The following is an 11,066-nucleotide window of genomic DNA, read 5'->3' on the forward strand; positions in this document are numbered from 1 at the left end:
TAAAAAAAGAATGTACGGAGTATCTGCGTGTGTGTGTGAGTGTGTGTGAGTGTGCGAGTCTGCCATCTCTCTCTCTCTGTGTGTGTATGTCAGTTGTCACTCTTTCCTGGTAACTTTCTTTTTGGATCCTCGCCTGCCAGGCCGTGTCACACAGCGAGTCGTCTGCTGGTACCCGTGTAGGCCTGCAGAAGCGGCAGAGATGTACTCTGTAGACATGATTGATACCGTGGCGCCGTAGATTCATCGCAACTCCGGCGGGCCTGTATGTTCTGGAATTCGTCTCGTTGGCCCTGTGTCATGTCTCCCCCCGTCTGTTTGTCAATCGACGCCGGCTCCTTTGACCTGCTGCGAGGCCCTGCCAGACTCCCCACCCGCCTAACGCTCCGCCAGCACTACTAGCAGCAGTGTCTCTCTCTCCCTCCTTCTCCTCCTCCTCCTTTTTTTTTTTCAGTTCTTTCTTTTTTTTTTTTTTTCGTGCTGCTGCTTGGTGTTCTAGTTTCTATGCCCCAACCCGCTAAATCGGCTATAACTTTTTGTGTCCCTGGCTTATTTCTTTTGCTTTTTGTTTCCCGGGCCCTCTTGTATAGAGCATTATGCGTTTCTTTTCGTTAACTAGCGGGTTACAGCATCGTGTCGTAAGCAGGCTCAGCTGTTTGGTTCATTTCCCGATCATCGTCCCATATGCTGCATAGTTACATGGCCAGAAACCCAATCCCCGTCCGTAGCGTCTGTTCAAGTCTATAAATCACCCTTGGGTGCCGGCCCTGGTGCTCGAATCAGTGTCTGTCTCCGTCTACCAGAGTCTTCCTTGTACTGCAGTTCCTCACTGTCGAGTGTCCTTTGTGCCCTTGTCCTTGTCCGCGCCTTGCTTGACCTGATCCCCGCGCTGTCACGACGGAAAACTCGCTGGCCCAGAGTGTGTCTCGAGCGATCCTGCTGCCAGCCAGAGAGAAGGAAGAGAAAATAAAAGACTAGAAGAACGCGCAGACCAGACGGCCTCTCCCCCTTTTTCCTCGTTACTTGTCGTTGCGAAGTTGCCGTGCGCATGGGGGGCCTTGTCTTCCCTCAGGCCGTGAAGATGATGATGGAGGCCGAGCGAGCCAATGTTTACTCTTTTTTCCCCACAGCGCGAGAAGTGCCGATGCCCTTCCACTATCAACCTCACCTCCACCAGCAGCACCTCCAGCACCAGCTCCAGCTGCACCACCAGCACAGCTTCAGCTCCGGCTCCGGCTTCAACGACAGCTTCAGCGACGGCTACAGCGCCATCCACCAGTGCCGCCCGGACCTGCTCCTGTCCCGGGTCTACCAGCCGCCGTGTAGCGAGTATCTGGCCCACCACCAGCCCATCATGGCCAACTTAGCACCGGACGAGATGGCCGAGTTCCAGAAGCTCTCCAACGAGTACGAGCCGGATCTGCAGGTGGGTGACCCGGCGTTTATTCCTATAGTTGTTACGGACATGCTAACGCCTTGTTGAAGGGCCCTCTCGTCGGCATCAAGCAAGCCAGCGTTGCGCTGAGCCAGGAGTATGCGCAGGCTGACCCCATCTATGTCGCGAAGACAGCGGTAATTCCCCTCCCTCATTGAAGTCATTGAAGCCAAGCAGTTTAACTGACGGCAAGTAATAGTCTCTGGCACAGACACACTCCCACTATCGTATCATGAAGGGAGATGGCAATTGTGGATGGAGAGGTTTGACTCACTCGTCCGGTTCAACTGCTGGGAACCACAAAACGCTAATTAATCTGTCTTGTAGCTGTGGCCTTTGGCTATTTTGAAAGCCTGTTTGCTTTGCGTGATCAGGCCAAAATCGCTCAAGAGCTAGCCCGTATCAAGAGCTTCAACGCCATGTTCGATGCTGTGGGCCAGCAAGAGCATCTGTACGAGATTTTTGTTGATGCTACAGAGGAGCTCTTGAAAAGCGTGGCTGAACAGATTGCGAACAACAACCAGGACGAGACTTTCATTGTTGACGCCTTCAACAACGAGTGGAACTCAAACGCAATCATCACGCACTTTAGGGTTGGTTTCTTAACTTTTGCTCTATATCTACACATTTATGGTTGTGCTAACTTTCCTCCAGTTGATGACGAGCGCTTGGATGCAGCTCAACCGGGAGAGATACGAAGCTTTCCTGCCCATGCCGATAGAGCAATACTGCTCGAGAACAGTCGATACCGTGAGAACCGAGATTGACGAAATCGGTCTCCAGGCCTTGGTTGACGGAGTCATCGCAGCGTCTGGTTTTGATGTTCAGATTCTCTACCTTGATCGCAGTCAGGGTGACGAAGTGAATGCACATCAACTTACGCCACAACGCACTGATTCCCTGGGGGTTATCAAACTCCTGTACAGGCCGTAAGTCCTCCACATATCTACCAGGTTTAAGATCTCCCGACTAATATTATGGATTAGTGGCCATTATGATCTTCTTTATGGCACGGCCCAGTCGCCGACTCCCGTAAATTACCAGTACTCCATGACCTGCGACTTCTCTCCTTGGTATCCTAACTCCCTCAACTTTGACCTTAACCCAGTCTTAATGGCCGTTCCCAGTCTCCCTCTAGACCCGGCAGATTCTCCTCCGCACCCAGCTCCAGCTCCGTCTCCGTACGAGTACTCCTATCCCATCAATCCTCCAGAAAATATGATACCCCATCACACAATACCTCTCCCTGAACCCGCCCCGCCTAGAGTTGCAACCATCAACCTCCCTCTCCGCTCCCCTCCTCCTCCACCAGAGGATAGGTCCTCTGAGCTACTTATCCGAATGAACCCGCTTGTTGACCCAGACATGAACTGTCTGCCATTGACCATTCCATTCAGAAAGTACGTATCCAAATCAATCGGGTACTTGTCTACTTGCTTACGTTCCTTAAGCTCGCATTTCAACCAAGCACACTTCCTCAATGCTGAGTTTCAGCCTTCCCAATGGGACCCCAGCGAGATCTACAAACGAGAAAAGAAACCCTCTAGCCGTTCCGGATCCTCCTCCGAGTAACCATCACAAAGCGATACGTTTCGGTTTTTCCCTTCAAGATAGTCATTTCGCTTTTCTTATCGAGTTTTACCTCGGTTTTCCTTGTTTTATTATTATTCCCCCTTTCAGCCAAGATTGCCGGATTATATCGTGGTATTTCGGTTCATTATTCCCCCGCCCACATGATCGATCCCCTTTTAAAGTGAAACCGTTGTTACATGCTTCCCCAGTTCCTTGTACGTTCCGTCTCTTTCCATGTTTCCTGTTAGAAATCTCTTATGTACCCTGTTTCGTGTTATATTTCTATATCCCCTTTCTCGCCGGTCTCTTATTATTCGCCGACATGGTGCAGCCCACGAACCGCCGTTCCGTTTCCATTTCACTTCGTTTCGTCCTTGGCAGGAGAGCTAGTTAGAGCCATCCTCGCATCGTTGCCTCACTTTTTCATTTCTCTATACACCCATATTATTAACTGCTAAAAAACGAAATATATCCACTTATGACATCTGACCGCGCTCCGACCATTGTAAAACAGCCTCCTCCCTCCACCCACCCGACGCTTTTCGAGAATTAGCATCGCGAAAAAGAACTCTTGTGGAAAAAGCCACGCTGACTAAGCATTATTACGGCCCCACTATGGCGGGCGGGCCTTCCCGTAAACTTTAAATCTAGCTTTTATACTGACTGCATCCTTTGGTAGCGAACGAATTGGTGTATTCTCGGGCCTAGCTTGGAGATGAAGTTGACATGCACTGAGAGACAGTTTTTTCGCTGTTCTGGGTCCCTGTCGTCCCAAGGCCATTACTCTGGCGCTGAGTGCGCGCCTTCGTATATGTAGCAAGGAATCACAACCATGCTTAATTAGTTATCCTTTCAAGCGACTGACGCTGATTATGACAGGTCAATTTTTCTCCCTTGCAACGGTTGAAACGGGTCTATCAGCCCCTTAAACCAGAGATTCCGGTTCCAGCTCCTTTAACATCATACTTTAGTACATACGCGCAGTAGCTACATATGCAACTACTTTAGTTATCGCACGCTATACTCTGCAACTCTTCGCCATCTCCGCTTTTCACTGCATGGATACCTCTCGTGACGGGCCTGGGGCATTTCCACGCCCAGTGAGCGCTCGAATTCCAATTCCACTTTTAACCCCTTGCTTAGCTTGTTTGTGAAAGAGAGAACTGCCAGTGAGCTCCCCACCAACGCTTGACGCACGCCATGCAGCAAGCTCATGTAGTAATAATAACTAGCTCCAAACCAGCTTTTACTCTCCAGGATGTCTCGGAATGTAGCTAATGATAGCTAAAATATAATGAAGATCAGGAGCTCAAATCTAACTTCTGAGATCATAACTTATATCCCATGAGACGACGCTTTGACTCCCCCTATATCGTTGCTTGTATATAGTAAACTCTTCCAACGGCTCTTCAGTTAGGGAGCAGCCAAGCAAAGCCAAGCGTCGGAGATGATGCGCCAAGTTTTGTGTGATATCGGAGGTTCAATTGAACGACAGCCAATTTTCTTTCATCCGGTCTCGAAATGGATGGAGGATATATTCTGGCCCTGTGTCACCTTCAACCGTATGCGGCCATTATGGGGGCTAGCCCATTTACCAAGTCCAACCCGCACTTAACTTAGTCATCTCCGTAATCGAGTAACTTCCGCCTCGCCAACCCCCTATTCCTCGAGAGCATGGAAAAAGTTTCAGAATTGCAAGATCCTTGCACATGCTATAGTTATAGCGCTAACGGTGCTCTGCATAGAGAACTGCTGCGAAAGGAAACAGGGATCTGATGCCGCCTACGGCGGTAGTATGTCAAGCAAGGCGAATCCTTCTTTGAACGGGGGCCCTCATGGAACTGCCTTGTATTAGGTAGTGTAAGTGTATATAAAGCCGGCTGTCCGGCCGTAGTAAGGTTCGCTCTACGAATCGCGTGACATTGGGGGTCTTTAGAGAGGGGCTAATAACGCTTCACCGGATGCTCCGCAGACGAGCCGGAAGGGAGTGGTTGTGCGATAACATCTGCGAACAAGACTTAGCGTGACTCCGTTAGTTTCTCTCTTTGCCGTGAGCCGGCTGCCGGTAGGAATATAAGCATGGAATGTTAAATAAGAATAGATAAGCATTTGGACGGTTCATGTCCGGTTCTCTTTCTCTGACAATGTGAGTTCATAGATCAGCACTAACGGGAAGACCCTTGACTGTCCCCTCCTTTAAGCCGGTGGGATTGAGATACCTCATTAATTCGAGAGATTTTGGCTCTGTTGTCGGCCGTTGCGTCATGGTTATTCTCATGATTGGACGATAGGGCTTTACATAGCAAGGCTACTAGGTAGAAGGCACTTTTTGTCATTTTCATCGTAGTAAGAAGGGCAGTAGGGAGGAGAATATAAGAATCATCTGGTAAACTTAGCTTGTAACTAGTTCAGGAGCTATGGCGCTGACCTAGAGAAATTTAGAGGTAGTTTAGCTACCTGGAGCTACTCCATTCATCTGCCCTTCTGTCACAACAGCCCAATCTCTCACCCCACCTTTTAAATCCGCAATCCTGCCTTCCTTGACGGCTACGACGACGACATTGACATCGTCATCCATAATAGATGGCCGCCGTTCCTGTTCTCCTGTGCTTCCCTGCTGCGCCTGGCCACTGCTACTAAAGACGCCAATTCCCCCTTCGTCCGCAATAAACGTATTGCTCTCCAAGTGGCGTTCTCTACACCACTTCTCTTCCTCACTGCCTACATCAAGGACTCGGGCTTCCCCGATTATGGTGGTGCTGATACTGCTCATGGCACTAGTGTTGAGGTTTAGAAGTAAGGTGGCAAGACTGGACTGCGTGGCTGCGGGAGGCGGAGACCCTTCCCGTCCGGCATCTCGGGTCCGGGTGGGAGGTCTGTGAGAAACCCAGTCATGTACCAGGAGGGAGACCCGTGGATTCGAGCGGAGATTGAGTGTCTTCTTGGATGAGGGGTTGGTGGTCATGATAATAGTCGGGGTGGGGTTGAATGGCGTGGAGGGGAGAAAGGTGTAGCTCATAAGGGAGATGTGAGGATTGAGTCCATCGCATGTTGCAAGATGTAGCTAGCATACACTGTTAGTTATCTTTCCTGTCCCCCGTCCATATGGTCGCGTGGGAGAACTTACGAATCGAGAGTTCTTGAGGCAAGAGACCACTTCCTGCGGCAGGCATGTAGCGAAGTGAGGGTGCGTGGTGGTGGCCGAGGCCTCATAGCTCAACGGGGGGTGCTGTAGGCTCGTCATCTTGCTGTCAGGATACACAAAACAGCTTCCATCAACCTCTTGACTGTCTGTCTCTAACAGTGTCTTTTCCGCTGTTTGTTGCTGTATTAAACTTGCGCCGCCTTGTTTGATAGGTATTATTTATTATTATTACTTTTGCTGCGCCCACGAGTGGACGATCCCGGCTGCTGACTAAGCTTAAACGGAATAACATATTTTCCGAGTTCCTATGACGTAACCACCAGTCTAGCCTAAAAAGGACTAGCGTCTGGGGTCCTCCCGCTTTTTATCACGTGACTCTACTTTGTTTTTCCTCTTTTCTTGTTTTCTTTTTCAACTTCGGCAAACTTCGTCAACTTCCAACGTCAACTTCAACTCCATCCACTTCGCATCCCCGTCTTCTGCGGTTTTTCTCGCGCGTTCCGACAGCTATCTGAGGGCCAATCCACTGTCTTTCCTTTGTCTTTCCAGGGAGCTGTGCCTTCCCTTTGTCTGTACGCTCTTATCGGTCGAGCGGCTTGCTGCATGCTCCCCGTATACATAGTTACTTATCCCTGCCTGACCGACCACCTTGCCCTGAGCCTGAGCCTGAACCTGAGCTAGCTTCCCCTCTTTCCATACAGCTGCGTGCAATTTCAAAGCCTTGCTTCCCTTTCGACTTCTTCACTTTCCCTCAGCCCTTTTCTCGAAACACATCTGCGGAGACCTTCAGTTGTCCACCTTTCGTTCTTGTACCTGTCCCGCAACCGCTCCATCTCAAGCTCCAGCTCGAAACAACACTCTGCCTGTCCGGTTCCTCTTCTACCTCTCACGAACCGCCATCTTCGCTCGCGTGTCGTCCTGTCATCATGTTGGCGTCGCGTCTGCTTCGATCCGGCACCTCTCCCTCTCTTCTTCGTCCGTTCAGCACCTCATGTACCCGGTTGCGTGCCCCTTCCATCCGAGACATTACCCCAGACAATGCCTCATCGTTTAACACCCGTCAGAAGGAGTTCCGTGATAATCTAGAAGCTGCTCGGAAAAGAAAAGCAGAGCAAGACAGTCAGTCGCTTGATGCTTCTGCCCCTGTTTCTCCTTCCTCCTCCTCCTCCTCTTCTTCCTCTGCCCAAGCCCCTCCCACTGCTCCAGATGCGAGCAATGCGAGCGGACCTTCCACTGTTGTTGATGCTGCGTCCTCTCTGGACCGCCAGGCATTAGGCTCACTATCAACCCACCGCATTGTAGGAGAACGGCAACAGGCAGAGAATAACAGCACTCCGGGCCGTGGCCGTCTTTCCAGTCTCATTTACGGAACTAAAGAAGGTCAACAGTTAGACAAGGATATCGAGCGGTCCTTCTCCGAAGTCTTGGCACGAGGGAAATATGTCCATTCGATTGTCTTTCACGAGGTCAAGCCGGACAAGGTCGACGAGTATGTAGGGCTGGTGGGTGAATGGTATCCCAAGATGGCCGGGATGGAACAGAACAGGGTCAACCTCGTCGGCAGTTGGCGTACCCAAGTCGGAGATAATGACACTTTCGGTATCTAGCACCACCCTTTAAGGCCCCCTGCACCTTGAAAAATTGCAATTGCTAACTGGCGTCTTAGTCCACATTTGGGAGTACCAGAGATACACCGGATATCACGCATCTCTTCATGAGATTGGTCAGCAACCCGGTTTCGTTGAGTTTGATCGTAAACTCAAGTCCCTAATCAAGAGTAAGAAGACTTCTCTCATGCAAGAGTTCTCCTTCTGGCCTACTACGCCTCCGCGCCGGCTTGGAGGTGTCTTCGAGCTTCGATCATACACCCTGCATCCGGGTAACCTTCTAGAGTGGGAGAGCCACTGGAGACGAGGTCTAGCTGCCAGACGACAGATCATGGAAGGAGTCGGTGCATGGTTCGTGCAGATTGGCGACCTCAACACCGTCCACCATCTGTGGCAATTTGCAGACCTGGAAGAACGAAAGAAGAGACGTGAACAGTCGTGGGAACTCGAGGGCTGGGCTGACACGGTACACAAGACTGTTCCATTGATCCAGACGATGAAGAGCAGGATTCTTATCCCAATGCCATGGAGCCCTGTCGGTTAATTCGGCCGTTCGCTGTCTAAACTGCTAGAGAAATTCTACATGATGTATTTGCTCTTCCGTATGGATAGGAAGGGGAATCAAGAATGAACGTCGATTCGTGGTATCTTCCCGGGAAGGAGATGGATGGAAACCATACAAGCCGAGAGGCATCCTGAGGGAGTTTATGCCCTTCATCGAACACTGCAGCCAGAGGCAGATGGCTGGGATAGTAGTACACCGAGTTCTGGGTCCTTCTTTTTTTTAATACATGTATATCTTAGCATCTTGCCACCACTGAAGCTCATTTCAGAATATATATCAGTATCAAACCAGCCCAGAATCCTCGTTATATCCTCGCCCTCCCGTCTTTCTAGTCCATCCCGATCGTGTGATCTGATAACTTTCCCGCCGGCGCTCGGTCCCTGCCAAGCCGATCCCGGTCTTGGTAGGTCAACACAAAAAACGTCACTTTTTTTTCCTTCTTTTTTCCTTCTTTTTTCCGTCGCTTCAAGAACGACCAAAGAGAGGCCAAGTGATGAAGAAGCAATCAAGCAGCGCGTGGCTTTCGTGCATTCACTAGGCTTTTCCTTTCTTTCTTTTGTCGCCTGATCGCTGTGGCTGACTAGAATAGCCCGTCTACCTTGTTTATATACTCGGGCAATCCCTGAGCAAGGGTCTTCATATACACAACCACCCCCGGTTCCCGCCTCCCTTTGCGAAATTGGACATAATATCGACGGCTTTTTCTTGGAAACGGGCCCTTTAACATCTCCGTTGTTGTCTTTGATAGCTACTGACTCTGTTGCCTAAATTTGCCTACTTGTTCTTCTCTGTTATTACTTTTAATACACAGTCGAGGAGACCCAAAGACCAAAGATGACCTATATACGAGCGGAGGCCCTCGATGGCCTGAAACAATACAAATACGCTTCTGTTGATAAGTCGTTGACCTCGAAATACATTCTGAAGCCCTTTTATACGAACTATGTTATTAATCTCTTCCCTATGTCGATGGCGTAAGTCAATAGCTTCTCTTCGTTGCAATTGATGAGAAATAATACTGACAATGTTACAGACCGAATCTTGTAAGCAAGCTCTATGAAAGTAACTACAAGCTAGAGGTATACTTACTGGAATATCATAGATCACACTGACAGGTTTCTCATTCGTCGTTGTGAATTTCTTAACTCTACTGTGGTACAACCCTACTCTGGACAAGGATTGTCCTCCCTGGGTATACCTCAGCTGGGCCGTGGGGCTCTTCTTATACCAGACTTTCGACGCTGTTGATGGGACTCAAGCGTATGTCATACTATTCTCAATCAGGGCAGAGTACCTTGCTAACTGATCCGATAGTCGACGGACAAAACAGAGCGGGCCTTTGGGAGAATTGTTCGATCATGGTAAGCTAGGCCGAGTTGTAGGAAACACAGGCTTATACTAACCGCTGTATAGGTGTTGATGCTTGCAACACTGGCCTTGGAGTCCTTATATTTGCCGGTGCAGTGAACCTGGGACAGAGTTGGGCAACTGTTCTCACTCTTTTCGGCGGTGAGTTGTACCCAGCCGACCTATATAATTAACCAGTCTAACATAACGCCAGCGGTCTTCACGTTCTACGTCCAAACATGGGAGGAATACCATACCCATGTCCTCACACTTGGTATTGTCTCCGGCCCTGTGGAAGGTATCCTGTCGCTCTGCTTCGTTTTCCTTACCACTGCTCTCCTTGGAGGGGGAAGCTTCTGGCACCGACCAATGCTGCCAACTCTAGGAATCCCACACTTCTCAATACTTTCGGATTCCGCTTACAATCTCCCGTTCACTACTTGGTGGTTGATCTACGGCGGATTTGTTCTACTCTTCAGCACCGTGACCAGTATCATGAACGTTCTGAAAGTTGTTGAGAAACGCATCGTTGACCGCCGACTAGATCCACAGGCCTATATGACCAAGAAGGCAGTTGGTGGTAACAGGGACAGTGGCGAAGACAGTAAATATACTCCGCTTTACGGCTTGTTGCCTGCAATTTTACCATGGACGTTACTAGTACCGTACCTATACATGCATCCGGAAATACTGCAAAACCACCTCGTCCCCGTCATCCTATTCACTGGTATCCTTAACGCCTACTCGGTCGGACAGATGATTGTCGCTCACCTTGTTAAGCTTGATTTCCCATACCACAACGTGCTCAACCTTCCTCTTGCCGTGGGTGTTATCGACGGTTTGATTCCGAGACTTGGGTTATTAGAGAAGAGCTTCATAGGCTCTGGGCAGAACCAAGTTGCCTTCGTCTTTGCGTGTCTGGGCCTTGCAGTTGGTATATATGGAAGTTTTGTGGTGAGTTTACTTACATTTGATGAATACTCTGCGGCTTATTGTTAACCACTGTATATCTAGTTCGATGTGATTACCAGCATATGCGATTATCTGGATATCTGGTGTCTGACCATCAAGTACCCCTGCGTCGACACGGATCCCCTGAAAGCCAAAAATCCTTAGGAGGCCAGGACTCTCGGCAGGAACGCAATGCATCCGTTAACGAAGGGAGGTTCACTGATCAATTTTATGCATCTACTAGCTTATATTTGAAAGAAGAGCTGCTTCATACCAAGATATAGCGTGTCTTCAGAATAGAATATAAATGTTACTTCTATGTAGTGGTAACTTCATAATGAAGATTAGTTATACAAATGAAATGTCTTACTAGTTAATACCAATAAAAATACAGAGTGAGTAGTTACCAAGCCGGATCTGTCCTATATCAACTCTCTCGTCTATGTA

General features: G+C 49.3%; 4 protein-coding genes across 4 annotated transcripts; 3 read left to right on the plus strand and 1 right to left on the minus strand.

The window, feature by feature from the left end:
• Positions 1–1,045: 1,045 nt before the first annotated feature.
• On the plus strand, positions 1,046–3,004 carry TRV_03969 (ubiquitin thiolesterase (OtuB1), putative; the record flags this gene model as incomplete). The annotated part of the gene is made up of 6 exons (XM_003021893.1): positions 1,046–1,404; positions 1,452–1,569; positions 1,632–1,695; positions 1,760–2,025; positions 2,087–2,361; positions 2,419–3,004. 6 exons carry the CDS (start codon positions 1,046–1,048, stop codon positions 3,002–3,004), a joined length of 1,668 nt encoding a protein of 555 aa, XP_003021939.1.
• A 2,449-nt stretch (positions 3,005–5,453) lies between these two features.
• On the minus strand, positions 5,454–6,248 carry TRV_03970 (uncharacterized protein; the record flags this gene model as incomplete). The annotated part of the gene is made up of 2 exons (XM_003021894.1): positions 5,454–6,068; positions 6,132–6,248. 2 exons carry the CDS (start codon positions 6,246–6,248, stop codon positions 5,454–5,456), a joined length of 732 nt encoding a protein of 243 aa, XP_003021940.1.
• Positions 6,249–7,075: 827 nt separating this feature from the next.
• Positions 7,076–8,300, plus strand: TRV_03971 (uncharacterized protein; the record flags this gene model as incomplete). The annotated part of the gene is made up of 2 exons (XM_003021895.1): positions 7,076–7,748; positions 7,816–8,300. 2 exons carry the CDS (start codon positions 7,076–7,078, stop codon positions 8,298–8,300), a joined length of 1,158 nt encoding a protein of 385 aa, XP_003021941.1.
• Positions 8,301–9,568: 1,268 nt separating this feature from the next.
• On the plus strand, positions 9,569–10,622 carry TRV_03972 (uncharacterized protein; the record flags this gene model as incomplete). The annotated part of the gene is made up of 3 exons (XM_003021896.1): positions 9,569–9,581; positions 9,735–9,830; positions 9,883–10,622. Coding segments are annotated over 3 exons (849 nt in total), but the record flags the coding sequence as incomplete, so codon positions are not given.
• Between the last annotated feature and the right edge of the window lie 444 nt (positions 10,623–11,066).

Source organism: Trichophyton verrucosum (assembly GCF_000151505.1).
Source record: "Trichophyton verrucosum HKI 0517 chromosome Unknown contig00318_1.f1.exp, whole genome shotgun sequence".
Lineage (NCBI taxonomy): Eukaryota > Fungi > Ascomycota > Eurotiomycetes > Onygenales > Arthrodermataceae > Trichophyton > Trichophyton verrucosum.